The 26948-nt window shown below is 37.6% G+C and overlaps 1 protein-coding gene across 1 annotated transcript; it reads right to left on the bottom strand.

Moving 5' to 3' along the window:
* Positions 1 to 2008: 2008 nt before the first annotated feature.
* Positions 2009 to 2947, bottom strand: LOC142175164 (uncharacterized). Its single transcript, XM_075241742.1, has one exon. It carries the CDS (start codon positions 2945 to 2947, stop codon positions 2009 to 2011), a length of 939 nt encoding a protein of 312 aa, XP_075097843.1.
* Positions 2948 to 26948: the final 24001 nt, after the last annotated feature.

Genomic DNA, 26948 nt, shown 5'->3' on the forward strand with positions numbered 1-26948 from the left:
ATTAACCCTATTTAATTTTGTTTTAAAATCGTTGGTCACATTAAAAGGAATTTGTGCCCAATTCCAAGTATTATGGTCCCTGTAAGTATTAATTTTCCTATTATATGTGCGAAGGGTATAGGCCCAGGGAGTAGTAATCTAATAGTGGTATTGTGAGCAATCCATGGTTCTGACCAGAAGTTTATGTTGGAGTGTGTCCGTATTCCCATAAGGAGTTTGGATATTGAAAAAGGCGACATGCCAAGCTGGCCAGTAGTGCCTTATTTTTTAATTTAAGTCTTTGTATAGCTAAGTCTCCTATGTTCTTGGGCATTGTACCTGTTTTTCAATTTACCAAATGAATTTTCTATTTTTGTTGTGTACTGCCCCAAAGGAAATTACGCATGTATTGTTCCATTTTTTCAGAATTAATTGAGGAATTGCAATGTATTGCATTATATGGGTTGGTAAACTTGATAGGGTGGTTTTGATTAGAGTTATTCTCCCTGGGAGAAAAAGAATTTATTTTCCATCCTGCCAAGTGAGCCTTGAAGTTATCTAGGAGATATTGGAAATCTGATTATTGTGGACGTTTTTGGAACATTGAGAATCCTAGATATTTCCCAAAATGTTGCCCTTCATGCATATTAAAGCTTGCAAGGATGTTGGATTTGGCTTGAGGGATACAATTATTGGAGAAGAAAATTCTTGATTTGTGGAAGTTTAGGGTTTGTCCGGAAAACTTAGTAAAGGTGTTGAGTGTATCAATAATGTTGGTGCAACTCTTATCTTGCACTGCAGAGAGTAATATGATGTCGTCTGCGAAGAAGAGATGTGAGAGTTGTGGTCCATTTTTAGAGAGTTGAATAGGTTTTCATCGTAGGTAATCTACGAATTGGAATATATTCCTAGATAGACGTTCTAAGCACATGATGAATATATAGGGAGATAAGGGGTCTCCTTGACGTATTCCCCTAGTTGGGTGAAAGAAGTGAGTGGGTGATCCGTTTATCAGGATAGATATGGACGATGTTGTCACACATGACATGATAAGAGATATTACATTTTTTGGCAAGTTGAAATAGTGTAGTGTACTATGGATGAAAGACCATTCGAGCTTATCAAAAGCTTTTTCCAAATCTAATTTTAGAAACATGTGACCTATTCGTCCTTTTTTCTTCTTTTGTAAGTGTTGAAGTATTTCTTGCACAATGATAGCGTTATCTGAGGCTCTTTTCCCCTATTGAAAACTAGATTGCGTAGGTCCAATTAATTTATGTAGAAGAGGTTTGAGCCTGTTAACAATAATTTTTATAATAATTTTGTAAGTTGTGTTACATAAACTTATGGGTCGATATTGAGTGATTGCTACAACGTTTTTTACTTTAGGAATTAAGAATAGATAAGTTGTGTTAAGTTGTTCTGGGATTTTGCTGTCCTTGAAGGCATTATGGCAACATTGAATAAGTGATGGACTTACATGTTGCCAATATGTTTGAAAAAAATATGGGTGAAGGCCATCCGGCCCAGGTACTTTAAAGAGTTGGAAAGAGAAGACTGCTTGTTTAATTTCATGTAGGTGCACTGGTTTAGCTAGGTGTTGTTGATCAACGCAATCTAATGAATTGCTTATTGGGGAATATTTTGTGATATGCTTAGTGAAACAGTGTTGTGTGGTGAATAGGTCATTGTAATAATGGATTATGGAGTTGTGGATTTCCGTTTGATCAAAAGTCCAATTCCCTACACTGTCTTGTAAAGCACTGATGCGATTACGTCTACGTCTTTGTAAGTTAGACATGTGGAAAAATTTGGTGTTTGCGTCACCATCATTTAGCCAATGAATTCTAGATTTCAATTTCCAAAAATCTTCTTCTTGCCTAAGTAAATTGCTAAATTCTTGAGTTAGCTGTGTTTCTAGGTTCTGTAGGAAATGGCTCGTAGGATAGTGGATTGAGATTTGTATACCATTAATTCTATTTAATAGCTTTCTTTTTTTGGTGAAAATGTTCCCAAAAATATGCTTCTTCTAATAAGTAACATTCTCCCTAAAAACTGTCATGGCTTCTGCTAAAGAGGAACTATGTTGCCATAATTGTTGAATTATATTAATAGAGGAAGGGTCTGAAGTCCAAATTTTTTCAAAACGGAATACTTTATTTCTAGAGACCCTATTTTGTTGAAGTGTGACCAAAATAGGGCAATGGTCAGAATATGTACGTGGTAGGTGTTGTACCACTGTTTCAGGGTAAATTTGGAGCGAATCAGATTTAGCTAGTATTCTATCCAGTCTCTCTATAATAATATTCCCATTCCTACGTTTGTTTGTCCAGGTATACCTACTACCCTTAAACCCTAGGTGAAGTAAGTTACAATAATTTAGACATTTAGCAAAAGCATCCACCCTTGAGTTATTAATAGGATTACCCCCAAATTTTTCATTTTGTCTGATGACCTCATTAAAATCCCCTCCCACTAGCCAAGGACCTTTATAAGAATCATATACACATTTCAAATTATGCCATAGTAAGCTACGTGAATGAACACTATTATTTGCATAAATGGAGAAAAGCAACCGTTTTGTAGGGTTAGGCAATACCTGAACCATGCAGTGCACTTCCTGTGTAGTCATGGTTAGTTCATCCACAAGTACCAAATCTGCATTCCATAGTAAAACTATGCCACCTGATATTCCTTGTGACTCAACTTGTTCCATATGGGAGAAGTTAAAATTATTTTTGAACACTGTATGATCATGTATGCGTGTCTCCAGTAGTGCAACTAAGGCTGGCTTGTAGTTGTTCAACAGTGATCTAAACTGTCGTCTAAATTCTGCATTATTCGAGCCTCTACAGTTCCAAACGAATAAATTCATAATAGGTTGGGGGTTTTGTGGTGCATCTAGGTCAGCTACGTCAGTTGTCCCTCCCAGTAGTGCCGGAGAGTTCTGTTGTGTAGTAGGAGTCATTCTCAGAGATAGTATTATCACCATCGAGTATTTTCTCTCCTATTGGTTTTGATTGACCCTGAAGTTTACACTGCATGTGGTGAGGTCTGGCGGGCATTTCAGTATGAATTTTTTTGCGTACTGTTCTTTGAGGCTGTAGAGGTAGAAGCCCTTTAGCCAAATGAACTATGTTTGTATTTCTCGCATTTTCTCCATTATTTATGCTAATTCCAACCTTATTTGCTCTCCTAGTTCGTTGGGCGATGGAGGTGGAGTCATTGGGGGACTGAAGAGAGGTGACAGTGGTTCCTGTATACTGGTGGGTGACAAAATCATTTCTGGTGGGGAGAAGGTGTTCATGTATTGGAACCAAGGTGCATAGATCATTCCTGTATGATGTTGGGGGTAGAAAGGGAGAGCACCCAGAACTTGATGGAAGCTGTGAAGAGGGGGAGTTATGGGGTGTGCCCAGGGGGACTGGGTTGATGTTGAGGCCCTCGTCTGATCCAATAGTAGTGGTGTATAGATGTTGGACCATTGTGTTTGAGCTACTGCCTCCATCCCTAGCCTCATTCCCTCTATAACAATCTCTGCTAGGTGGGTAGAGTTTTGAACTAGGAGAATGATCTCTTGGTTGTTGAGTTCCATCGTGAAGATGAAGGAGTAGCCCTAAAGTCCCATCTCGAGCTATGACTGTAAAGGGTACTCCAATGGTGGTGTTTGGGAGGTGTATATTAGTGGTGTGGTTAGACTGGGATGGGGTGGACCGCTCATGATCAAACGTGGGAAGTGGAAGTGTTGGTGGTTGAGTTGGTGATTTTCTTTGAAAGTTGTGTACCAAGGTCTTTGCATGGTGTTCAGAGATGGTAGTGTTGTTTATATTGGGTTCTGGAAGGGGGTGTTCCTGTGTGTTAATGTAGTGTAGTGGTTTGGTTTCGATAGAGGTGATGACTGAATCAATGGATATATTAGGCGTAGGGTTTGGGGTAGATAATTTCGTATCACATGGATGGTTATGATTATTTGACAGTGTTGGTGGAGAAGAGTGTATTTGAGGAGAGGAAGGTAATATGGGGATTGGCCGGTTGGGGTGGCATGCAGTGAGACAGATTGTAAGTGGTCGGATATAGATTTGGTGGATTTTGTGTATATATTGTCAGTGTTTGTGGCTGATGTGGCTGATGTGTCATATGTAAGAGTAGAAGTGGAGTTCTGCAGTCTAGCTGTACTAGCTAACGTGGGGTAGGGGTGGGGATGTGAGTATCCATTAGGTCTTCTAGAGGTGTATCCTTACCCGTAATATTGTTAGTACTTATTGGTGCATGGTTTATTTTACTAGAGGTCTTAATTGTATTATTAGCAATGACAGAGTAATTAATGGTAATATAATCCTTAATAGGTGCTAGTTGGTCAGGGTCCATTGGGCCAGCTTCTACTGTCTTTGGGCTCATTTGGTTAGCACATGGTTTTTGTATGGGCCCAGACCCTTGATGTCCATTGTTCTCTATAGGGTCCAGATTTGTTAGTTTTGCAAAAATGTTAGCAGTTACTATTGGATTAGGGTTTGTAGGCATACATGAGTGTACCTGAACGAGTTGCGTGGCCACTTCCTTACCTGTGCTCGTATGGTCAGGCTGTGGTTGATTTGGGCGTCCATCTGTGTGGCTATGTTGGTGGGGTTTGCTGTGTCTGACATTGGTTCGTTTTGGAAAACTAACAGTTTTCCACTCTGAGTCCTTTGTCGAAGGAATGGGTGATGGAGGGTGTATATGGGAGGTAGTGAGAGGTGTCGGTGGTATCGAGTTTAGGGGTGGTGTTTGGAAAAATTGACAACTCCAACTTGCATGGCCAAATCTGCCACACCTAGTACAAATGAGGTTGAGTCCTTCATAGAGTAGAACTTGTTTGTGGGTGCCTAGATGAACATGTGTTTTAAGAGGTTTTTCCAATGGAACCTCAATGCATATTCGTGCATACCTGCCTCGTATAGTGGAAGTGGTGCAAGTATCAACTTTTAGTAGCTTTCCAATCTTGTTGCCCACTTTTTGTAGAATTTGAAAATCATAAAACTCGGTGGGCAGTTCTGGTAAACGTACCCATAGAACAACATAAGTTAGCTGGGCAGTTGAGGCAATAAACTTGGGTTCCCAGCGACGAACAGATAGGAAATGATTTAAAATGAACCAAGGCCCTTCGTGTAGAGCCTTATACATATTTTCCTCATAGCGAAATTTGATAAGGAAGAAGTTACATCCCAAATCGATGAGGTGGATTTCCTCTGTGGGTTGCCAAGTAGTCATTAGTTTTGCCTTGAGCAGCTGGTGTCCAACTGTTCGATCAAAGACCTTAACGATAATAGAATTTGCCAAGGAGTATATAGGCGAGCTTTGTCTTCTGCTGTTAGGGGTATAAAATCATCGGAACCATTTTCATTGTTAGTTTCATCAGTTAAATCAACTGTAGTGTTGACAGATTGTGTGTTGAAAATGTAAGTCGGTAGATTCGAGTTGGATGTTAGTGTTTGTAAAAAGGATTTGGTTTGTGGGTGAGTACCTGCTGAGTCAATTTGCATTTGGTTTGGAATTGGTAGATCCATTGTTGTGGTTATGGTGTGGAACAGTGTAGATGGAGAAGATGAGAGAGCATTTTTCGTTCCTAAAATCTCAAAAATATATATAAAAATTATATATTTATATGTCGATTTGGTTAGGGTTTTTTTACTCAACATTAAATCAAATCTAATCGAATTTTTTAATCGATTTAGTTTGACCTTTCGATTTGGTGCGATTTTTTGATTCGATTTGTACACCCCTAATAGTTACTTTAGTCTACAATTAAGTCTTGAACAGTTAGAATGGAAATATGCACTCCAAGTGGATGAGAAACAGAGGCTGAATTTTGGTGCTGACTGAATCATAAAAGAAGTTTCTCCCGGCACGTGGAATCTCCACTCTGAATAAATTACATTTTTAAAAATAGGAATTTGGTGGATAGTCAAAATTTGAACATTTTATTTAAAGAAAAATACCATTAGAATATTTTAGAACCCTTTCAGAACATTAATTACAGTGCGTTGTTAATTTACAGTCTTCAAGAAAATTCAAAAGTTTGAGGTTATCTGCGTATAAATTGAAGGCAAGTTAGATCTGAATCTTAAAATATTATTTTTTATTATTTGGGTAAGCAAGTATGACATATTTACTTAGATAAATAGTAATTTTATTGAATTATTAATTAATTATTTATATCTTAAATCATTTGATTAATTTTTCGTATAATAGCTAAACTGTCATTTTTGATTAATTAAATAGTATGTGCTAGCCACTTTTTAGACGGGTAATTGAAAAATAGTCGATGTTTGCAAAGTCATTACAAAAATAGCCATTATTTTAACTAAATACAGAAAGTTCCAACATAATATACTGGATTATGGAGCTCCTACCTATAAGCTTCCGACATATTATGTTGAAACTCCAACACATTATGTTGGAATCTTAAAAAAAATAATTCGAACTCCGACATATTATGCTTGAATTTTTCCAAAATTTTAAGGGTGTTTTTGTTCAAATTTTATCTTTACATAAAAAAGTGGCTAAATTTTGATTACTTTTAAAACTATGACTATTTTTTAATTGTCAGTTGTAAATTAGGTTGTTTCTGATTTATCCTCCAATATCATGATTAAAGAGTATATGTGGAAACAAATACTTATTGGCGGAATACATACGTAGACACCTAAAGTTGACACCATTTTTCATTTAGATACTTAAACTCAGGCTAATACCTATTGAACACCTAAACTCCTTTAAAAGTGTACCAATTAGACACATTTAGCTGACATGGCAAAATGTGTGTTTTCCACTCTCTTTGAGCGCGTTACTAAAAAAAACTAATTCTTTCTTTTCCTCTCGCTTTCTCTTGTTTTTTTCCTTTTACTCTGGTTTTCCTTGAAAAGGACTACCTTGCCGGAAACTTTCACGGTCGATGGCAAGCCTACATCTTCTCCACCAGAACATCACCACCAAGAAGTTAACTTCCAAAGAATCTCATTTGGTTTCTCCAATCTCCATCCATTTCCAACAGCATCATAATCAACTGCAATTTTCGTTGTATGATGATAGAAATGCTTGTTTAAACCGATAAATCAGAAAATTTTAGGTGAGATTTTTAATGTAAATAAGCAGAAACTTAGTGGAAAATCAGGACAACTAAGTTAGAAAGCATCGCTAGTGGGTGCAATCGCAGGGCCTTAATTGGTAACAAACAACATATGAGCTTCACCAGATTTTGTTTTTCTCCATTAATGGAGTTTCCTTCTAGGTCAAATGTGATTGTACAAAATCTTTTCTATATCAATTATATTCCTCAATTTCTGCTCAAGAATCTCATTTTAACACCGGAGGCAATTGATTTTTAAGGACTTTAAGAAAAATTTACAGAAAAATTGAAAGAAAATATTTGGAGAGAGAAAAGAGATTTGGTTGGGAGGGAAGGGGGGAGGGGGGGTGTTGAGGAAGACGGTTTTTGTTCTTCTTTTTCCTCGAACTTCTTTTTTCCTTATTATTTGGAATAAAAAATTCACACGCCATTGTCTCATTGGTTGTTTTGTCAGGTCGGCCGCGTGTAAAATGCACGCGTTTCGTATTTTGGATGTGCCAGCTAGATGTGTCTAATTGGTACACTTTTAAAGTTTAGGTGTTCAATAAGTATTAGCCCGAATTTAAATGTCTAATGAAAATGATACCAACTTTAAGTGTCTTCGTATGTATTCCGCCAATACTTATTAGGAGTACTTGTTTTTCACCATGTAGTCACGCTGTTGAAATCGTCAAAACGCCTAATTTGTACGTTTTAGGCAAATGTTATCTCAAGTTTAAAACCTGGTCATTACGTTACCCCTTTAACTTGGGCGACTTTTACGAATTACTAAAAAATAGATTAATTTTGCCACCTCTTATTAGGGATTTAGAAGCAACAATAACAATAAATGCAGTGTAATTCTATAAGTAGAGTTTTTCGAAGGGTAGTGTGTACGTAAACTTTACCCTTACCTGGTAGATATGTTATTTTTGATAAATTCGCGGCTAAAGAAAAGGTAAAAAAATGAAGCAGTAGCAACAAACAGTAACAACAACATAAAAATAAGATAACTGAAGCGATTGATACAAGTAGTAATAGAGATCCAAGAATAGGAAAATACAAGAATAATACTAGTACACTAGTACTATTGGTATGAAAAAGAGAAACTCTCGGCTACTCACTAACCTTCTATCTTAATTCTCGATCTTCACACCCTCATATTAAGGGTCATGTCTTAGTTAAGCTAAAGCAGTATCACGTTCTGCCCAATCACCTCTCCTCAGTATTTCTTGGCATACCTCTACCTCTCCTCAGACCCGTCATGGCCAACCTCTGACACCTCCTAACAGGGGTATTTGTACTTCTGCTCTTCACGTGTCTTAATCATCTCAGCCATGATTACTGCATCTTTTCCTCCATGAGGGACACTCCCACATTTTCACGAATAACTTAATCCCTAATCTTATCTCTCTTGGTACGTCCGCACATCTATCTCATGCTTATTTTATTTTCTGGACATGAGAGTTCTTGTCTGGCCAATACTTAGCCTCATACAATTACATAGTCTGTCTAATCATCACTCTATAGAACTTGTCCTTAAGACTTGGTGGTACATTCTTATTACACAAAACACCGTATACGAGCCTGTATTTCATCCACGCTGCTTTAATACATGTGTGACATCCTTGTCAATCTATCCGTTATCATATCTTACAGTTAGTGGATCTAGAGGCAAAGTAGAAAATGTTGTAGGAAGTCAGAGATATATGGATCAAAGAAGATAACAACTAAGGACAAAGATTGAATCTAATGCCTATAAATGATGGACCTAGCAAGCAGATATTTTAAGAAAAATAAAGAGATAGCAACTCGATAACAAAACTCTCAGCAGAACCCCAGACAGATTTATTAATTACTTCATTAATTCTGTCAACTTTGAATTGAAAACATATTGTTGCGACCAAAACACTCACGCAAGTGCACGCGATCGACAAGTAATATAGTAGTAAGTAGAGTATCGTTCCCACGAGGAATTGTGATCAACTTATCGACTGATGTAGACTCAAACAATTATCAATTCAAGTTAAATTATCACAAATTATATAAAGAACCAATTTACAACGTACTTAATAATTGCACAATAATTCAACACAAAATTACTACACCAATTTCACAATATGTTAATAACAATTTGGATAAATATATTCCCGGGTCATGGACTTGTTAGAAATTATGCTACTATTTTAGCTTTAGATTAATAATTGAATTATCTGGGTTATTGATTATAGGGTTAATAATATTCATAAGAATCTTTCGAGTTCTTATGCATCTATTCAAGTTAAACTAATACCTATATGTCTATGGTATTAATATTAGCAAGAATGCATTTACAACTCCTATTTTTCAACCAAACAAGGCAATTAAGTATATGTCTATCTTAATTGCAAATCTTTCACCCGATGCCCAGGATCCGGATCTTGCTCTATTTGATTCTATATGCAATCAAGAATTTCCTTTTTCAAGTTTAACTCAAGATTCGTAAATAATATTTCACTGTTAGCTACGCAGTAAAATAATTAGAAGCAGAATCAAATAAACAACCCATAACGATAGATTCAAGATCTTCAATCTAAGCTTCAAATACCATAATTATCTAACATCCATGACCCAAGAATATTTGGATTTTTTAGCTACTCATAATTATACAAATAACAATAATAAAAATCTTTAAACATAATATACGTAAATACTAAGAGAAGGTTTAGAAAAACTCTTTCAATCTTTGCTCCAAGTTGATGTTCCTATTGATTTTTGATAGTTGAAGATGAGTTTCCTCCTCTTCCTCTCTCTAAAAATCAGATTTTTCACTCTCCATCAGCTTAACTCCAATAATGGAGTTCTTGCTTTATGTAAATTGAGTGGGATTAAGAAGAAATTCCAATTTTACCCCTTTAAACAACCTTTCCCGAAATATGGACTAGCGCGGTCGCGCGCGGCCGCGCACCTGACCGCGCTAGTCCAGTTGTCCCATATTCTTGATTCTTTTCTTGTTCTTCCACCATAATTAATTCCGAGGGGTTTTTCATTTATTGCTCCAAAATGGTTCCAATCATATTTGATTTACGTAATATACGCTTCTTTACCTGAAATGTATACAATTCACTATTAAAGCCCATAATTCATCAATTAATCACAATATATCATTGGAATATCATCAAGCAGAAGCATAAACAATAGCTAAATCACCCAGATTTCGCTTATTATCAACACCCCACACTTAATCCATTGCTAGTCCTCGAGCAATCAAACTATTATATTAGAACTATCTCTAAAGATCCCTTCACTCAACTATTTCCCTTAACGCATTACACCGAGAACAATGTACATATGTTGCTCCTAGCAGTGAACAATCCTAGCTTTAAAGTTGAATCTCAAGTGTCATGCATATTCAAACTTCCTCAACTTGCTCTTTACAGAAGTCAAGATTTTCTTTTCTGTCACAAGTCATATGCCCTCACCATCATGCCAATAAGAAATATTTGGTAATTACTCCGCACATTCCAGTCATATACTTATAATAATCAATTAAAGCACTCACTCTCACAATAAAAGTCACATGCATGCAATTGGTACCATAAGCTTGCCCTTAATGTAAATCTCTACTAATGTAGGCTAGCTCAATCCAAAATCAATTAGGAATGTTTCATGGTTGTAATGAGGGCTAAGGGACGAGTAAGATATATTTAGGAATAGTGACTCAACCCCTAAGCACTTTAACACATCACACCCACAATTTTTCAGCATAAATTCTTCAACCTACTTCTCATTTATACACAATGTTACCCCACAAATACGCCCTTCTTCTTTAAGCACTCTATTAATTCATTCCCACTAACTAGAGCAAAACACAATGTAATTTTTCTTGTCACTCAATTTCTGCTAGTGGTGTATTCATTTACAACATAAGTGCACCTTTCATCCTTTTATTGGTTCCACTCAAAAGCCACCCCACACTTATTTCCTTCTTACTTCTTTTAGCGTTATTCTCACAATTAAAGTGCTTTAAGAGGTAAAAGGATCAAAACACTGTCAATTAAGAACAAAAGTGTATAGGCTTGTAATGCGGGTGCCAAACAAAAGTCTAAAGGCTCAAAAGGGTTAACTAGGGACAAATTTTATTTGTGATAAGCAATTAAGCTCAAAAAGGTCAAAGAAAGCCTAACATTATTTTTCAAACCGAGCATCACCTAAAATTTCGCTTCAACTCACATACCGGGCAAGTTCTAGACACAAATACAATGCATAGACTACACAAATACTCACCACACATGGCATATGACTCATTCCAGATCAGCTCATCAAGACACTCCATTACGAGCATTCAATTCAGTACAAACATACAATTTAAGGCACTTTCGGTGAGATTCAACAATTAAGACTAAGTGTTACACTCTAAGTTCTATTGTGTTCAGGTGTGTCAACGCTATGAGTTCTCTTCTATATATGCTAACTGAAAAACTACATATGCCCGGTTTGGCATAAACCCTTGGAAAAGAACCGTGGCTTAAAGAAAAACCAAGGGAGATTTGTTATACTACCTAAAAATACCAAAAATAAAAACAAAAATCTTTTTGTTGTTTTCAATAAGCTCAGTTCCTCAAGAACTCCTATCCAAAAGAATCCGTCATCGGGCCGTGCCAATATTACTACTAAAAAAAAATAAATATGTTTTAAGAACAATTACTCCAACAATACTAAATCACCAAAACATTTAAAAACAAAAGTGAAATAATCACGCAATCCCAAAACATTATATATTGTACCACACCACCAAAACATTCCAACAATCCAAAACAATTAAAACAACCTAAAAATCCATAATAATTACTACCATCCTTCCACCCCACACTTAAACGTAAGGCATGTCCCCATGACTTTCATTTCTAAAAAGAAAAGAGGCAAAGATACTTCCCCGAAACTTCATTCCTGATCTGAGACAGTGTCAGGATTCACATTACATGCACGCCCCAATGCTCTGAGCCAACCCATAAATTTTTTCTCCGACTTGACTTGTCGGTCAGCTATCTCCTCCATACGGTTGCCCAACCCAGTCATAGTGATGCGAAGATCCTCCACGTCTTTTTCCAATGTGTTTTGACGAGGCAATTTGGTAGATCGGGAAGATGAAGCTTCTCGTGATAATGTTGTTGCTGGTGCTGCTTGTGATGCTGATCTTGACAGTCTCGCAGCTGATGACAGTCTTGCAGCTGATGCACGTGGTGCTTCTGGCTGCGCCTCACTTTCAACATTCATTGCCTCATTTTCCTCCTCATCATCATCGTCGTCATCATCATCAGAGCTGCTTGATTCTACCACCTCTACTACCTCCGGCTCTTTCCCCGTTGGCACTTTATCAGCTCGGAACTTGCTTTCCTTTTCAACCAACCCATCAGCAGGTTGATATTCTGGCACACTAGTAGCCCTGCATAGTTGAGTAACTAGTGAAGGGAAGAAGAATCCATACCTCTTGATTTTGCAGCGAGTGAACATCTCATCATACATGATTTTAGCTACGTCAAAGTCGTGACCATTAACAAAACACCAAACAAGACAAGCTCGGGGTCCATTGACTTCCGTTTTATTGTGTGATAGGATCAATCGGGCGCATATGAGATGCAACCAACACTTTGCTTCAAATGTGAGTGCATTAGAATGAAATTTCTGCCCATAAGTCATCCAAGAAATTTCCTTGCCAGGTGCCAAAATGGTCTCAAAGAATCTTTCCCAAATTTCGTAGGTGGGTGCCTTACCATAGTTATAGAAGTCATTATGCTCCTCTGGAGGTGCAGGCAGCTGATAAGCAGTACGAATTGCCTCAAGTGAAGCATTCACTGCTCTTTGGCGCACTGTGACTATTCCATTTGTATGCTCTGGAGCATTGACATAAAATTCTCTTACAACCATGAGATTTGCCTCACCTGCTTCGTTGACGAATGTGTGTAAGCCCCTTCTCAGCAACTCATCGTGCATATGTGGGCACAACCGCTGAAGTTTTCTCATGTCAACACCTCTTTCAGGAATTGGTTTCTTTTCAGCTTTTTCTACAAATCGGTCCTGAGCTTTGGCCGAAACAAATCTTGTATTATCAAATGAGCGTGCAATTGCTGCCTCTCGTGACCTAGCTCTGCCTGCTTGGTTGCATGAGGAAGGACATGTGGTACGTCTTTTTCTGGAGTTAGTCATGATACCTGCAAGACAATAACATATTAACATAGCCCAATCCAAAATTCGCGGCTCAATGGGGTTACTTAGACTTCACACTCATCATTGGTCACAAACTACATTTTCTTATTCATGGGGGCTTTTTCACAAACACATTGCATGCATTGTATTATCATAACCCCTTTTACACTTGTTAGAACAATAATCACCCTTATTCACCCATAAAATATCACCAATCAAGTGGTTCTCCTCCCCATACTCATCAACCAACAATACCCCCAAGTATTTCACTAATTTATACATACAATTTATGTACAATTAACACAACATATGTATAAACACTTCAACAGAAATTCGAAAAATAGCAATAAAAATAAAACTAAATTATCACTAACATTATTCTCTGTATAAAAGAACTATACGAGAATAGTTCACTATTATTACACAATACCCATCAATACTATCATTATATTTACTTAAAACATAAAAACAAAATCTGGAAAATAACAAGAAAAATAAAAGAAGAGAAGAACTTAGAACTTAAAACTAATTTCTTACTAACATTTCAACTTATAATATCAACACCATTCTTAGAAACCAACTTTAACAACTATAACTACTTTATTTGCTTATAAACAAAAATCTGGAAAAAAATAATAAAAAAATAGAAAAATAAAAGAAAACAAAACAAGAATTCATACCTTTGTTGGAAGAGAATGGTAAAGAAGATGAATGTGAAGATAGAAAAGAAGATTTGATGGGGATTGTTTGGGAGAAAATGGTGAAGCAAAAATGGTGGAAGAAAGGTTTGGAGAAGAGAAGGGTTTTGAAGAGGGGAAATTGGGTTAGAGAGAGAGATAATTTGTTAGAATGAGGGTTTTTGGGGAGAGAGGCGTTCGGATAAGGGTAATTAGGGGGGTAGGATAGTAATTTAATTAACAAATTAAAACAAAAACAAAAAGAAACTAAAAAAACGAAATATTTCACTGAACTAGCGCGGTCAAATGCGCGGCCGCGCTAGTCAGGCGCGCAGCCAAGACAGAGAGCACCCCAAAGTAGCGCGATCAAATGCGCGGTCAGGTGCGCGGCCGATTTCTGATTTTTTTTCCCTTAGCATCAGCCCTCGTTCACCTGTATTTATTAGTACACAATAAACATCATAATCCAAAATACCATGATCGTTGGGTTGCCTCCCAACCAATGCCTTATTTTATGTCGCAGCACGACGCCATATTGCATTATACATCAATTAAATCTACTGAGGTTTTGTGACGTTGAATGTCACCACCCCAATAATGTTTAATTCATTGCCCATTTACCAAGAAAGTACCACTTGAATTTGTGTCTCGTAATTCAACTGTTCCATGAGGAGTCACGCTTACTACAACGAAAGGGCCTGCCCAACGAAACTTAAGCTTTCCTGGAAAAAGCTTTAACCTTGAATTAAACAGAAGAACTTCTTGACCCGGCACAAACTCTCATTGTTTGATGTGCTTATCATGCCACCTCTTGGTTCTTTCTTTATATAACTTGGCATTTTCATAAACATGCAACCAAAACTCATCAAGTTCATTGAGTTGTAGCAGTCTTTTTTCACCGGCTAAGTCCATATCCATATTTAGCTTTTTGATTGCCCAATAAGCTTTGTGTTCTAGCTCAACAGGCAAATGACATGCTTTTCCATAAACCAACCTGTATGGAGAAGTACCTATTGGAGTCTTGTATGCAGTTCGGTAAGCCCACAATGCATCTTCTAACTTACTGGACCAGTCCTTCCTATTTGCGCTCACAGTTTTCTCCAAAATCTGTTTTACCTCCCTGTTTGACACTTCAACTTGACCACTCGTTTGAGGGTGATATGCAGTAGCAACCTTGTGTCTCACACCATATTTTGCTAGGACATTTTTCAACAATTTGTTGCAAAAGTGTGTTCCTCCATCACTTATCAACACTCTTGGAGTTCCAAAGCGTGTGAAAATGTGCTTCTTTACGAAACTTACCACTACCTTCGCATCATTAGTAGGAAGAGCAATGGACTCAACCCACTTAGACACATAATCAACTGCAACCAAAATATATCTGTGCCCATTAGAATATGGAAATGGTCCCATGAAATCTATTCCCCAGACATCAAAGAGTTCTACTGCCAAAATATTTTGTAAAGGCATCTCGTGCTTCTTCGTGATCGTTCCGGTTCTTTGGCACCTGTCACAATTTTTAACAAAAGCATGTGCATCTTTAAATAATTTTGGCCAGTAAAAACCTGATTGCAAAACCTTTTGTGCAGTTCTGTCTCCCCATGATGACCTCCATAAAGAGAAGAATGACAGTCATGCAATATTGCATTCATCTCCTCCTCAAAGACACACCTTCTTACCAATTGATCTGCGCATTGCTTATATAGAAAAGGCTCGTCCCACATGTAAAATCTCACATCATATAAGAACCTTCTTCTATGGCCAGCTGTGAATTCTGGTGGAGTCACCCCACTTGCAATGAAATTCACATAATCAGCATACCACGGGGTTTCATCCGAAGTGATAGCTAGCAAATGTTCGTCAGGGAATGTTTCTTTGATTGATTCTCCTTCAGTGACATGGCCTATATTTTCCAGCCTGGATAAATGATCTGCAACCTGATTCTCTGTTCCCTTTCGATCTCGAATCTCCAAATCAAATTCCTGCAAAAGAAGAACCCATCGAATTAACCTTGGCTTGGCATCTTTCTTTGCAAATAAATACCTTATAATGGAGTGATCTGTGTAAACTATGACTTTTGTCCCCACTAGATAGGATCTAAACTTATCAAATGCCCATACTACTGTGAGCAACTCTTTTTCAGTAACAGTGTAATTCATTTGAGATGAATTAAGAGTTCTACTCGCATAGTGAATGGAACAAAATATTTTCTCCTTCCGTTGCCCCAAAACAGCTCCAATGGCTATATCACTTGCATCACACATCAATTCAAATGGAAGTTTCCAATCTGGAGAAATGATAATCGGTGCAATAACTAATCTTCATTTCAGCTCATCAAATGCTTTCAGACAAGCATCATCAAACTTGAAAGATGTATCTTTCTCAAGAAGCCTGCACAAAGGAGATGAGATTTTTGAAAAATCCTTGATGAAACGATGGTAAAAGCCCGCATGGCCTAAGAAACTTCGAATGCCTCTAACGGATGTTGGTGGAGGTAATTTTTCGATTACTTCCACCTTTGCTTTATCCACCTGCAATCCATTCTTAGACACTTTATGCCCTAAGACTATGCCTTCACGTACCATGAAATGGCATTTTTCCCAATTTAGTACCAAATTTGTTTCTTCACACCTAGCAAGGACCTTATCAAGATTCATTAAACATTCATCAAAAGAACATCCAAATACAGAAAAATCATCCATAAATACTTCCACAAATCTTTCAACCATATCAGTGAAAATAGCCATCATACACCTTTGAAAAGTCGCAGGTGCATTGCAAAGACCAGATGTCATTCTTTTAAATGCATATGTCCCATAGGGGCATGTAAATGTGGTCTTTTCTTGGTCTTCTGGGGCTATAACAATTTGATTATATCCCGAGTAGCCATCCAAAAAATAGTAGTATTCCTGCCCGGCTAATCTATCAAGCATTTGGTCAATGAAGGGAAGGGGAAAATGGTCTTTCCGGGTGGCATTATTCAATTTTCTATAATCTATACAAATCCTCCACCAAGTAACAGTTCTAATGGGAATCAAATCATTATTTTCATTTGTTACTACGGTCATTCCTCCTTTCTTTGGAACACATTGGACTGGACTTACCCATTTGCTATCAGATATTGGAAATACAATACCTGCATCAAGCCATTTAATCACTTCTTTTCTTACCACCTCTTTCATGTTCGGATTTAGGCGGCGTTGTTGTTCTATGCTTGGCTTGTGCTCTTCCTCCATGAGAATTTTATGCATGCAAAAAGCTGGACTAATACCTCTTATGTCGGACATTGTCCACCCAATTGCTCTTTTATGCTCACGTAGTACTCTTAACAATTTCTCCTCCTGCAATTCAGACAAGTCAGCCGAAATAATAACAGGTAACGTTTCAGAACTACCCAAATAAGCATAATGAAGATGAGAAGGTAAAGGCTTTAATTCCAATTTGGGAGCTTCTTCAACTGAGGGCTTCAGAGGAGGACCATCTGGCATGTTCAATGGTTCAAAAGGATTAAAACCTTTTATATATTCACATGTTGCATTCAAATTATATTTCATCTCCTCAACCTCATCATTAATCTCCAAACTTTCAAACAACACAATTTCTTTTTCTAAAGAATACTGCAAATATATACTTGAGGTAACAAGTTGTTCATCAATCTCCATGACAGATATCATAGACAATTATTCATACTGTCGAGGAAGTTGAATTGCTTTATATACATTTAAAACAGCTTCCTCGTTGTCAACTCTCATGATCATTTTTCCTTCTCTTACTTTAATTATAGCATCACCTGTAGCCAAGAGAGGTCTTCCCAATATAATAGGAACTTTTTCATCGGCCTGAAAATCCAAGATAATGAAATCAGCTGGGAAAATAAATTTCCCAATTTTCAGTAGCACATCTTCTATCACCCCTTCCGGGTAAGCTATGGACCTGTCTGCTAGTTGCAACATCACTGTGGTGGGTTTTGGAGCTCCCAAACCCAATTGTTTGTACAAAGACAATGACATCAAATTTATGCTTGCTCCCAAATCACAAAGTGCATGACCTACGTCAACATTGCCTATTCTTACAGGGATAGTAAAGCTGCCAGGGTCCTTAAGTTTTTGAGGAAGCTTATTTTGGACCCTTGAAGTGCACTCTTCAGTAAGTGCAACTGTTTCAAATTCAGTCAGTCTCCTCTTGTTAGCCACAATGTCTTTTATGTATTTGACATATTTTGGAATATCACGAATCACATCTACCAACGGAATATTCAATTGAATCTGACTCAACATAGAGAGAAATTTGTTGAACATGCGATCATCATTTTTTTTCTGCAATCTTTGTGGAAAAGGTGGTGGTGATCTTGGAATATTTACAGGTGCTGAAATTGTATCATCTTTCCTTACTTCCTGTGTTGCTTTGGGAATTAATTCACCTTCAGGTATTTGCTTGTTCTTTTTCTTTGATGAAACTTCTTCTAACTCCCTTCCTGTTCTAAGTGTAATTGCACTCACTTGAGGATTTTTATCTGTATCACCAGGAAGTGCCCCTGCAGGTCTAGTATTTTGATTTGCAGCCAGTTGTCCCATTTGCCTTTCAAGATTTCTGAAGTCCGTTCTGAGTTGCTGATTGTCTTGCAACAATATTTTTAATAAATCATTTGTACTTTCTTCTGCCTGTTGTGGTGGCCTTTGAGGTTGATTAAAATTTCCTTGGGGTCTATATTGATTCTGATTTGATTGATTTCCACCCCAAGAGAAATTATGATGATTCCTCCAATTTGCATTGTAAGTGTTCCCATATTGTGCCTATTGGTTCATCGGCCCTCTGCTTTGTTGCCCCACAAAATAAATAGATTCAGGATTCGTTGGGCACATATCACTTGTGTGATTATCTCCACACATTTCACAACAAACTGACATTTGTTGAACTTGCTGCATTGGTTGTGATGGTCCCATTGTCATTCTGGTCATTTGATTTGCCAATTTTGCTAAATCTGCTCTCATGGCGGAAATGTCATCCAGTTCAAGTAACCCTGCTTTCTGTTTCATTGCTCTCCTTGGTTCTCCTTCACCTTGCCAATTATGATCATTAGCAGTAAAGTTATTTAGCAGAAGTTGTATTTCACTGTATGGTTTTGCCATGCAACTACCTCCACAAGCTGAATCAAGATTCATTTTGGAAGTTTCGTCCAATCCATCAACAAAAGTATGGCCCAGTACTTCATCAGTTTGACAATGATGAGGACAATCCCGAAGTAGTTTCTTGTATATTTCCCAGGCTTGGCGAAGAGTTTCACCATCCCGTTGTTGAAACCCAAGAATCTGACTCCGCAAAAACTTTGTCTTTTTGGTGGGAAAAAACTTGATTAGGAATTTCTTTGGTAAATCATCCCAATTGTAGATTGAATTAGCTGGCTCCTTTTGCAACCATTCTCTAGCATCCTCCAATAATGAAAAGGGAAATAAGGTCAGCCTGACATAATCCTTGGAAACATTTGGATAATTGTAAGTATCCGTTATTTCCAAAAAATTTTGAATGTGCCATTGTGGTTCTTCATGAGATAGACCAACATATTGCCCAGTGGACTATATCAGCTGCACCATGTACTGTTTAAGCTCAAAGTGACCAGTGATTTCAGACTTCACAATAACCTGAGTCATATTAGCAAGGTTTGGCCTTGCTACTTCTATCATCGCACGTTCTTGATTACCTGTCATCACTGTTGGTTGTGGTTGAACTTGAATGTCCAACTCTCTTTCTGTTTTGTTTCTAGCTTCCCACTCCTTCCTTGTTCTATGAATTGTTCGTTCAATTTCAGGATCAAAAGGGAAGAGGTTGTTTGTGCTTCTACTCCTCCGCATTCAAGAGAAGAGCATGCGCAACACAAACAAAATACATGGAAAATTTAGTTTTTTATTTTTTATTTTTATTTTTTATCAACACCTAATAAAATTTTAAAACAGTCAAGTAGCTAATTTCAACTTCCCCGGCAACGGCGCCAAAAATTGTTGCGACCAAAACACTCACGCAAGTGCACACGATCGACAAGTAATATAGTAGTAAGTAGAGTATCGTTCCCACAAGGAATTGTGATCAACTTATCGACTGATGTAGACTCAAACAATTATCAATTCAAGTTAAATTATCACAAAATATATAAAGAACCAATTTACAACGTACTTAATAATTACACAATAATTCAACACAAAATTACTACACCAATTTCACAATATGTTTATAACAATTTGGATAAATATATTCCCGGGTCATGGACTTGCTAGAAATTATGCTACTATTTTAGCTTAAGATTGATTAATTGAATTATTCGGGTTATTGATTATAGGGTTAATAATATTCATAAGAATCTTTCGAGTTCTTATGCATCTATTCAAGTTAAACTAATACCTATATGTCTATGGTATTAATATTAGCAAGAATGCATTTACAACTCCTATTTTTCAACCAAACAAGGCAATTAAGTATATGTCTATCTTAATTGCAAATCTTTCACCCGATGCCCAGGATTCAGATCTTGCTCTATTTGATTCTATATGCAATCAAGAATTTCCTTTTTCAAGTTTAACTCAAGATTCGTAAATAATATTTCACTGTTAGCTACGCAGTAAAATAATTAGAAGCAGAATCAAATAAATAACCCATAACAATAAATTCAAGATCTTCAATCTAAGCTTCAAACAACAAGATCATCTAACATCCATGACCCAAGAATATTTGGGTTTTTTAGCTACTCATAATTATACAAATAACAACAATAAAAATCTTTAAACATAATATACGTAAATACTAAGAGAAGGTTTAGAAAAACTCTTTCAATCTTTGCTCCAAGTTGATGTTCCTATTGATTTTTGATAGTTGAAGATGAGTTTCCTCCTCCTTCTCTCTCTAAAAATCAGATTTTTCACTCTCCATCAGCTTAACTCCAATAATGGAGTTCTTGCTTTATGTAAATTGAGTGGGATTAAGAAGAAATTCCAATTTTACCACTTTAAACAACCTTTCCCGAAATCTGGACTAGCGCAGCCGCACATCTGACCGCGCTAGTCCAGTTGTCCCATATTCTTGATTCTTTTCTTGTTCTTCCACCATAATTAATTCCGAGGGATTTTTCATTTATTGCTCCAAAATGGTTCCAATCATATTTGATTTACGTAATATATGCTTCTTTACCTGAAATGTATACAATTCACTATTAAAGCCATAATTCATCAATTAATCACAATATATCATTGGAATATAAATCAAACAGAAGCATAAACAATAGCTAAATCACCCAGATTTCGCTTATTATCACATATCCAACGCCATTGCCGTGCAGCTTCGTCCATTCATTACTTTCAACAACCATTGATATTACTTCCCGTCTCAAATTATTTGATGTATTTCTCGTTTATACATCTTTTAAGAAATACTTCATTCGATCCACAATAGGTGATCAATTTACCTTTTTATTTTGATCCAAAATAAGTGTCCATTTATATGACCAAGAAAAAATTCAATTTGTTTTTCCAAAATTACTCTTTATGTACGTATCCCTAAAAAGTTTTTTACTCCTCTATTAACTATGCTGCAATATTTAATTAAGGACAGTTTAGTCGTGCTAACTATTTTTGTCTTGAATTTGGTATTTTCTTAATAAGTGTCCCAAAGGCAAATTGGTCACTTATTGTGGTCCGGAGGGAGTATTAATTAGAAGGATTTTGGACTATTTTACTTTTATTTATGTCTTAAGATATAATCTATTTATGTGTATCTTCATCTTCAAGAACAATTACTGTTAAGAGTAAAATGAAAAAAAAATACTACTGTCTCAAATTATCTGTCGTAGTTTCTAAAAGTAATTGCCTCAATTATTTTTCATTTTAAAAGTTCAAGAAGAAATTAATTATTTTTTTCTCATTTTACCTTTAGCAGTAATTGCTCTTGAAGATAGAAGTGGTGCATAAATAGAATATATATTAGGGAGATGCTAAGCGACCGCACTAGTGTGACCCAACTTTGACCACACCAGTGAAAAAACATAAATGACCCTTTAACTAAGTAGCCTATATTTTTCCCTCCAAAACACAAAATTAAATTCTAAGTCTTGAAATATCCGAAAACTAAATGTTGGGAGATGAAGAGTCTTGTGTGTTATATTTGTATTTCCATTGTATTTATAAGTATTTTATGTTTATACAAATTATATGATTTAGTGTGTATACAAATTATTGTGTTTTCTTTATTTTTTAAAAATAAATACGGTATATGATTTATTATAGTTCCTTCATATCAAACCAAGTCAAGTGGACACTTTACCCTATCTAAAAAATGGATTCAAACCAAGAAAATTCGGTGGTACAAGAAAATATGAATCCATATCTGTCACGACCCAAACCCCGCTCCGATCGTGATGGCGCCTCTCGTGAAGACAAGGTCAGCCAACCAACCCATTTAGCCTTTTCAGAATAGTTATTATTAATAAAATTTTTTTATATGATTATATAACCACAAACTAAGCAAAAGATTTCTTTATAAAGTGCGAAATACAACCCAAACACAGCCTAAACCGGGGTGTCACAAGTCACGAGCATCTATTAGAGTATAAATACAACTACAAGGCCTGAAATATACAAAATAGGATTGATAAACAAAGGAAGAAGTGCGGATGCTGCGAACGCTGGCAGTCACCTTGCTAAACTCCGATAACTTAGCCTCCGATCAGCTCAAAACCCATTACCGGGTGTATAAATACCTGCATCTGCACACGAGGTGCATGGAGTAAAGTGAATACTCCAACTCAGTGAGTAATAAAGCTAAATAATAACTGAGCAGTAATAAATCACGTAAAGCAACCAGCATGCTGTATAGAAGTAGTGTAAAACCCTTTGAGAAAAGCAGTGAAGCTGTGAAATCTTTAGAAATATCTTAGCTCAGCTTAAACCTCTTTTGAAAATGACTTTTTCAAAAGTTACGCAATGATTTCAAAACAGTTAGTGCCGATAAGCGCGAAACATCCGCCCCTCGGGCACAAATACCACATTATAACAGGTAAAATGACAAGTAAATATGAAAGATGAACACATAAGAGTTTGCCCCTCGGGCAATATCTCCAAATAGTACCAGCCCTTCGGGCTCACTCTCAGAACACTCTCAGCCCCTCGGGCTCTCTCTCTCAGATCACTCTCAGAATAGTATCATATAGTAAACGCTGCGACATGCAGCCCGATCCAGATATCGTCGACGACACTTATTGGGGGTGTGTAGACTCCGGGAGGGTCCCCTTACGGCCCAAGCGCTATATCAAGCCACCTCGTGGTATCATCACTCGGTACTCGGCATCACATCACTCGACACTCGACCTCACATCACTCAAGCCACCTCATGGCATATAAAGTATCTCAGGCCCTCGGCCTCATATCACTCAGCATATCCTCACTTATGGCCCTCGGCGTCACTCAGTCCGAAATTCATCACAAGCCTCTCGGGCATTTGTAAAACAGTAGTCCTCAGCCTAAAACATCATTTAGAAATATCATTTAAGTTTCAAATCTGAGTAAAGGTGGCTGAGTTTGTAAAACAGTAGATATCAACAGGACTGAGTTCAAGTAATAAGTCAAAACAGTGATAAAAATCCCCGAAGGGTTCAAATAATTGGCACGAAGCCCAAATATGACAATCAGCCCAAATTATGATGATAACAAATAAGTTTCAGTCAAATATACGATAAAATCATCAATCGGGACGGACCAAGTCACACTCCCTAGTAGTAAAAGACCCCACGCTCATCATCCAGTGCGTGTCACACCTTAATATAGCACTACGATGTGCAATCCGGGGTTTCAAACCCTCAGGATATCATTTACAATTATTACTCACCTCGAATCGGCGAAATCTCTAGCTCGCGACGCCTTTGCCTCCTCGAATCGGCCTCCACGCGCATCGAATCTATCCAAAATCAGAACGAATACATCACAATATACTAAGGGAACAAAGCTCAAGCGAAAATAATCGAAAAATATCGAAAACCCCAAAATTGGCGAAACCTGAGCCCTAGGCCCACTTCTCGAAACTCAGAATTTTTCATATCATTAGATTCCTTATCTTCTCACGAGTTCATACATACCAAAAGTTCTCAAATCCGCCTCAAATGGTGCTTCAAATCCCAATTCAAAAGTCCAATTTTTCAAGCCCTAGTTCTTCAATTTTAGGCTTAGTTTCCATGAATTTCTAGGTGGATTTCACAATATAATCAAGTTTTAAAACCACGATTCTTACCTCAAGTCGATTCCTCTTGAATCCCTCTTTAATTTCCTTTAAAAATTCCCAAAAACGAGCAGCCATGGGTGAAAATAGACCAACATTCGCGAACAAGATGACTTTAAAAACATTCTGCCCAGGGATATTTTCTTTTATGCGATCGCGGGAAGACCTTCGCGATCGCGAAGCACAAATGCTTAGCCCTCAGATTTAACTCTATGCGAACGCAACAGAACCCATGCGAATGCATTGAACTGCCACATTACCCTGTGCGATCATGGACCACACTCCGCGTTTGCGATGAACAATTTCCAACTAAGGCCTCAGGTTTACTTTACTCTATGCGAACGTGACCTTCCGCACGCGTTCGCGATCAACAATTTCGCCCAGCTATGCGATCGCATTATGCGAATGCGAAGAACAAAAATGGACTGCCCCCAAAAGCTTCTACGTGATTGCAATAGCACTTATGCGATCACAATGAATAAAAATACCTGCAACTGAAGCCTACAATTTCTGCTATCTTTTAAGGCACAAAATTGTCCGATTGACCATCCGAAACTCACCCGAGGCCCTCGGGACCTCGACCAAACATGCCAACATAACCCAAAACCTTATTCAAACTTGTTTCAATCATCAAAACACCTCAAACAACATCAAATCACCCAAAACTCATCGAATTCAAGCCTAAGTTTTCCAAAAACTTCCGAAATACGCTTTCGATCAAAAACCCAACCAAACCACGTCCGAATGACCTGAAATTTTGCACACACATCACAAAATGACACAACGAAGCTATAGCAACTCTTGAAATTCCATTCCGATCCTCGGATCAAAATCTCACCTATCAACCGGAATTCGCCAAAATACTAACTTTGCCAATTCAAGCCAAACCCTTTCATGGACTTCCAAAATGCATTCCGATCACGCTCCTAAGTCATAAATTACCCAACGAAGCTAACCAAATCATAAAAATTCCAATCCGATCTCATATACAAATAAGTCAACTCTTGGTCAAAGCTTTCAAATTCAACGCTTTCAACTGAGACTGTTCTTTCAAATTCATACCGATTTTCCTGAAAACCAAAACCAACGATCTACATCAGTCATAATACATTACACGGGGCAAGTCATGACCGAGAACTAGCAATCAAAGTACAAAAGCTCAAAATGACCTGTCGGGTCGTTACATCCTCCCCCACTTAAACACGTTCGTCCTCGAACGTACCTAGAGTTGTTCTAGAAGCCAACCAATAGCTGAATAACTTTACCCTACATATACCCGGGGGTGATCCCACATCACCCTATCTTATATAGGTCCGATAACACATTGTAACTGAAATTGCACAATCCAATCTAACCCATAAGCCATAGAACTACATTTTCATTTCTGAAACCATCAATACGATCAAAACCTCACACCTTTACTCTGAATAGACCCGAACTAGCTGTAGTAACCCATGCCTGCAACCTCGGGAGCATCCCATGATATACCACATAATATCGAACACTCATAGCGATAACTTCTATTCACAACAACTGCCTACGACAACCGAATACTGGTAGAAAACCTTTTATCAGCTAAAGTTTCATTCCCAACGCCGTCATACACTGCCAACAATAAATGCAATATGCAATAAACCATAACCATTTTTTTCTCCGATCACCCATTCATGAAACCACTCCTCCTCTAACAAATACCATAGCAAATTTCCGAGCCGAACCTCGATCTTATCCTTCCAACGTGCTGAAATCGAATCCGTTCGTATTCAATCATGATCCCAACGATCTCCTCTAATCCAACACACCACTCTGGTGACATGACATATCAATAGAGGCCTAAGCCACAACTAGCATAATACGCGCACCAATAAGCAATGGTCCGAACATACCCAAATCATGAAAATGTCTTAAATGGAAGAGCTGTACCTCAAGATCACCAGTACCACCACAACACAAGGCTGAGAACCCGTCTCACATCATAGAATAGAACACACGAATCTGACCCACAAGGTCATATCTCCACATATTTCGCGGCATTGCGCGATCCTATCCAAACACTGCTCCATATGAGACATCTCAAGTCACCATGCTTGAAATTGACAACCACACACAATTTGATGCCTGGAACCAAAGCAAACCATTACACCCAAGGTGAAACAAGTAACATATACCACGCAAACCCGATAGGACATAACCAATACGCCATCCACCGAGCAACACCCAATTACTCTTCCCGCTCGACTTCCACTATGAACCCCAATAGAACCGCACCATATGTGCCCATGAACAACAAATCATAACGTCTCACAACATTGAAAGGCAACTCATAGATCTCCCCAGATCACTAATAAGCTCAATAACGGTCGAATCAACCTATCCCTCAACAATATAATTCAGAGCCAACCGAGCCGACTCAAGCTAGAACACGCATCCACATTGGTCTACCAACGAACTCTTTATTAAGGAAATCCTGAAGCTGTTGCTTCCACTACTATAACTCCTGCCGGAGCCATACGATATGGTGCCCGACACCAAAGCAATACCGAAATCCACAACCTCGCTCGGCGACATGCCTATCCACAAGAAACACATCCAAAAAGTCCCTCAACACCGGAACTGAATCAATGGTAGAAACCTTTGCACTGACATTCATAATGAAGGCCCAATTAAGAAAGGCAATTTCCTAGCCATTCGTTAGGTCTTCGAAATATAAACCACTCTACTAGAACATACTCCGGCATACCTCGCCACTCAACCCATGGCATTTTTGGCAT

The sequence above is a fragment of the Nicotiana tabacum genome, chromosome 21 (assembly GCF_000715075.1).
Source record: "Nicotiana tabacum cultivar K326 chromosome 21, ASM71507v2, whole genome shotgun sequence".
NCBI classification, from domain to species: Eukaryota; Viridiplantae; Streptophyta; class Magnoliopsida; order Solanales; family Solanaceae; genus Nicotiana; species Nicotiana tabacum.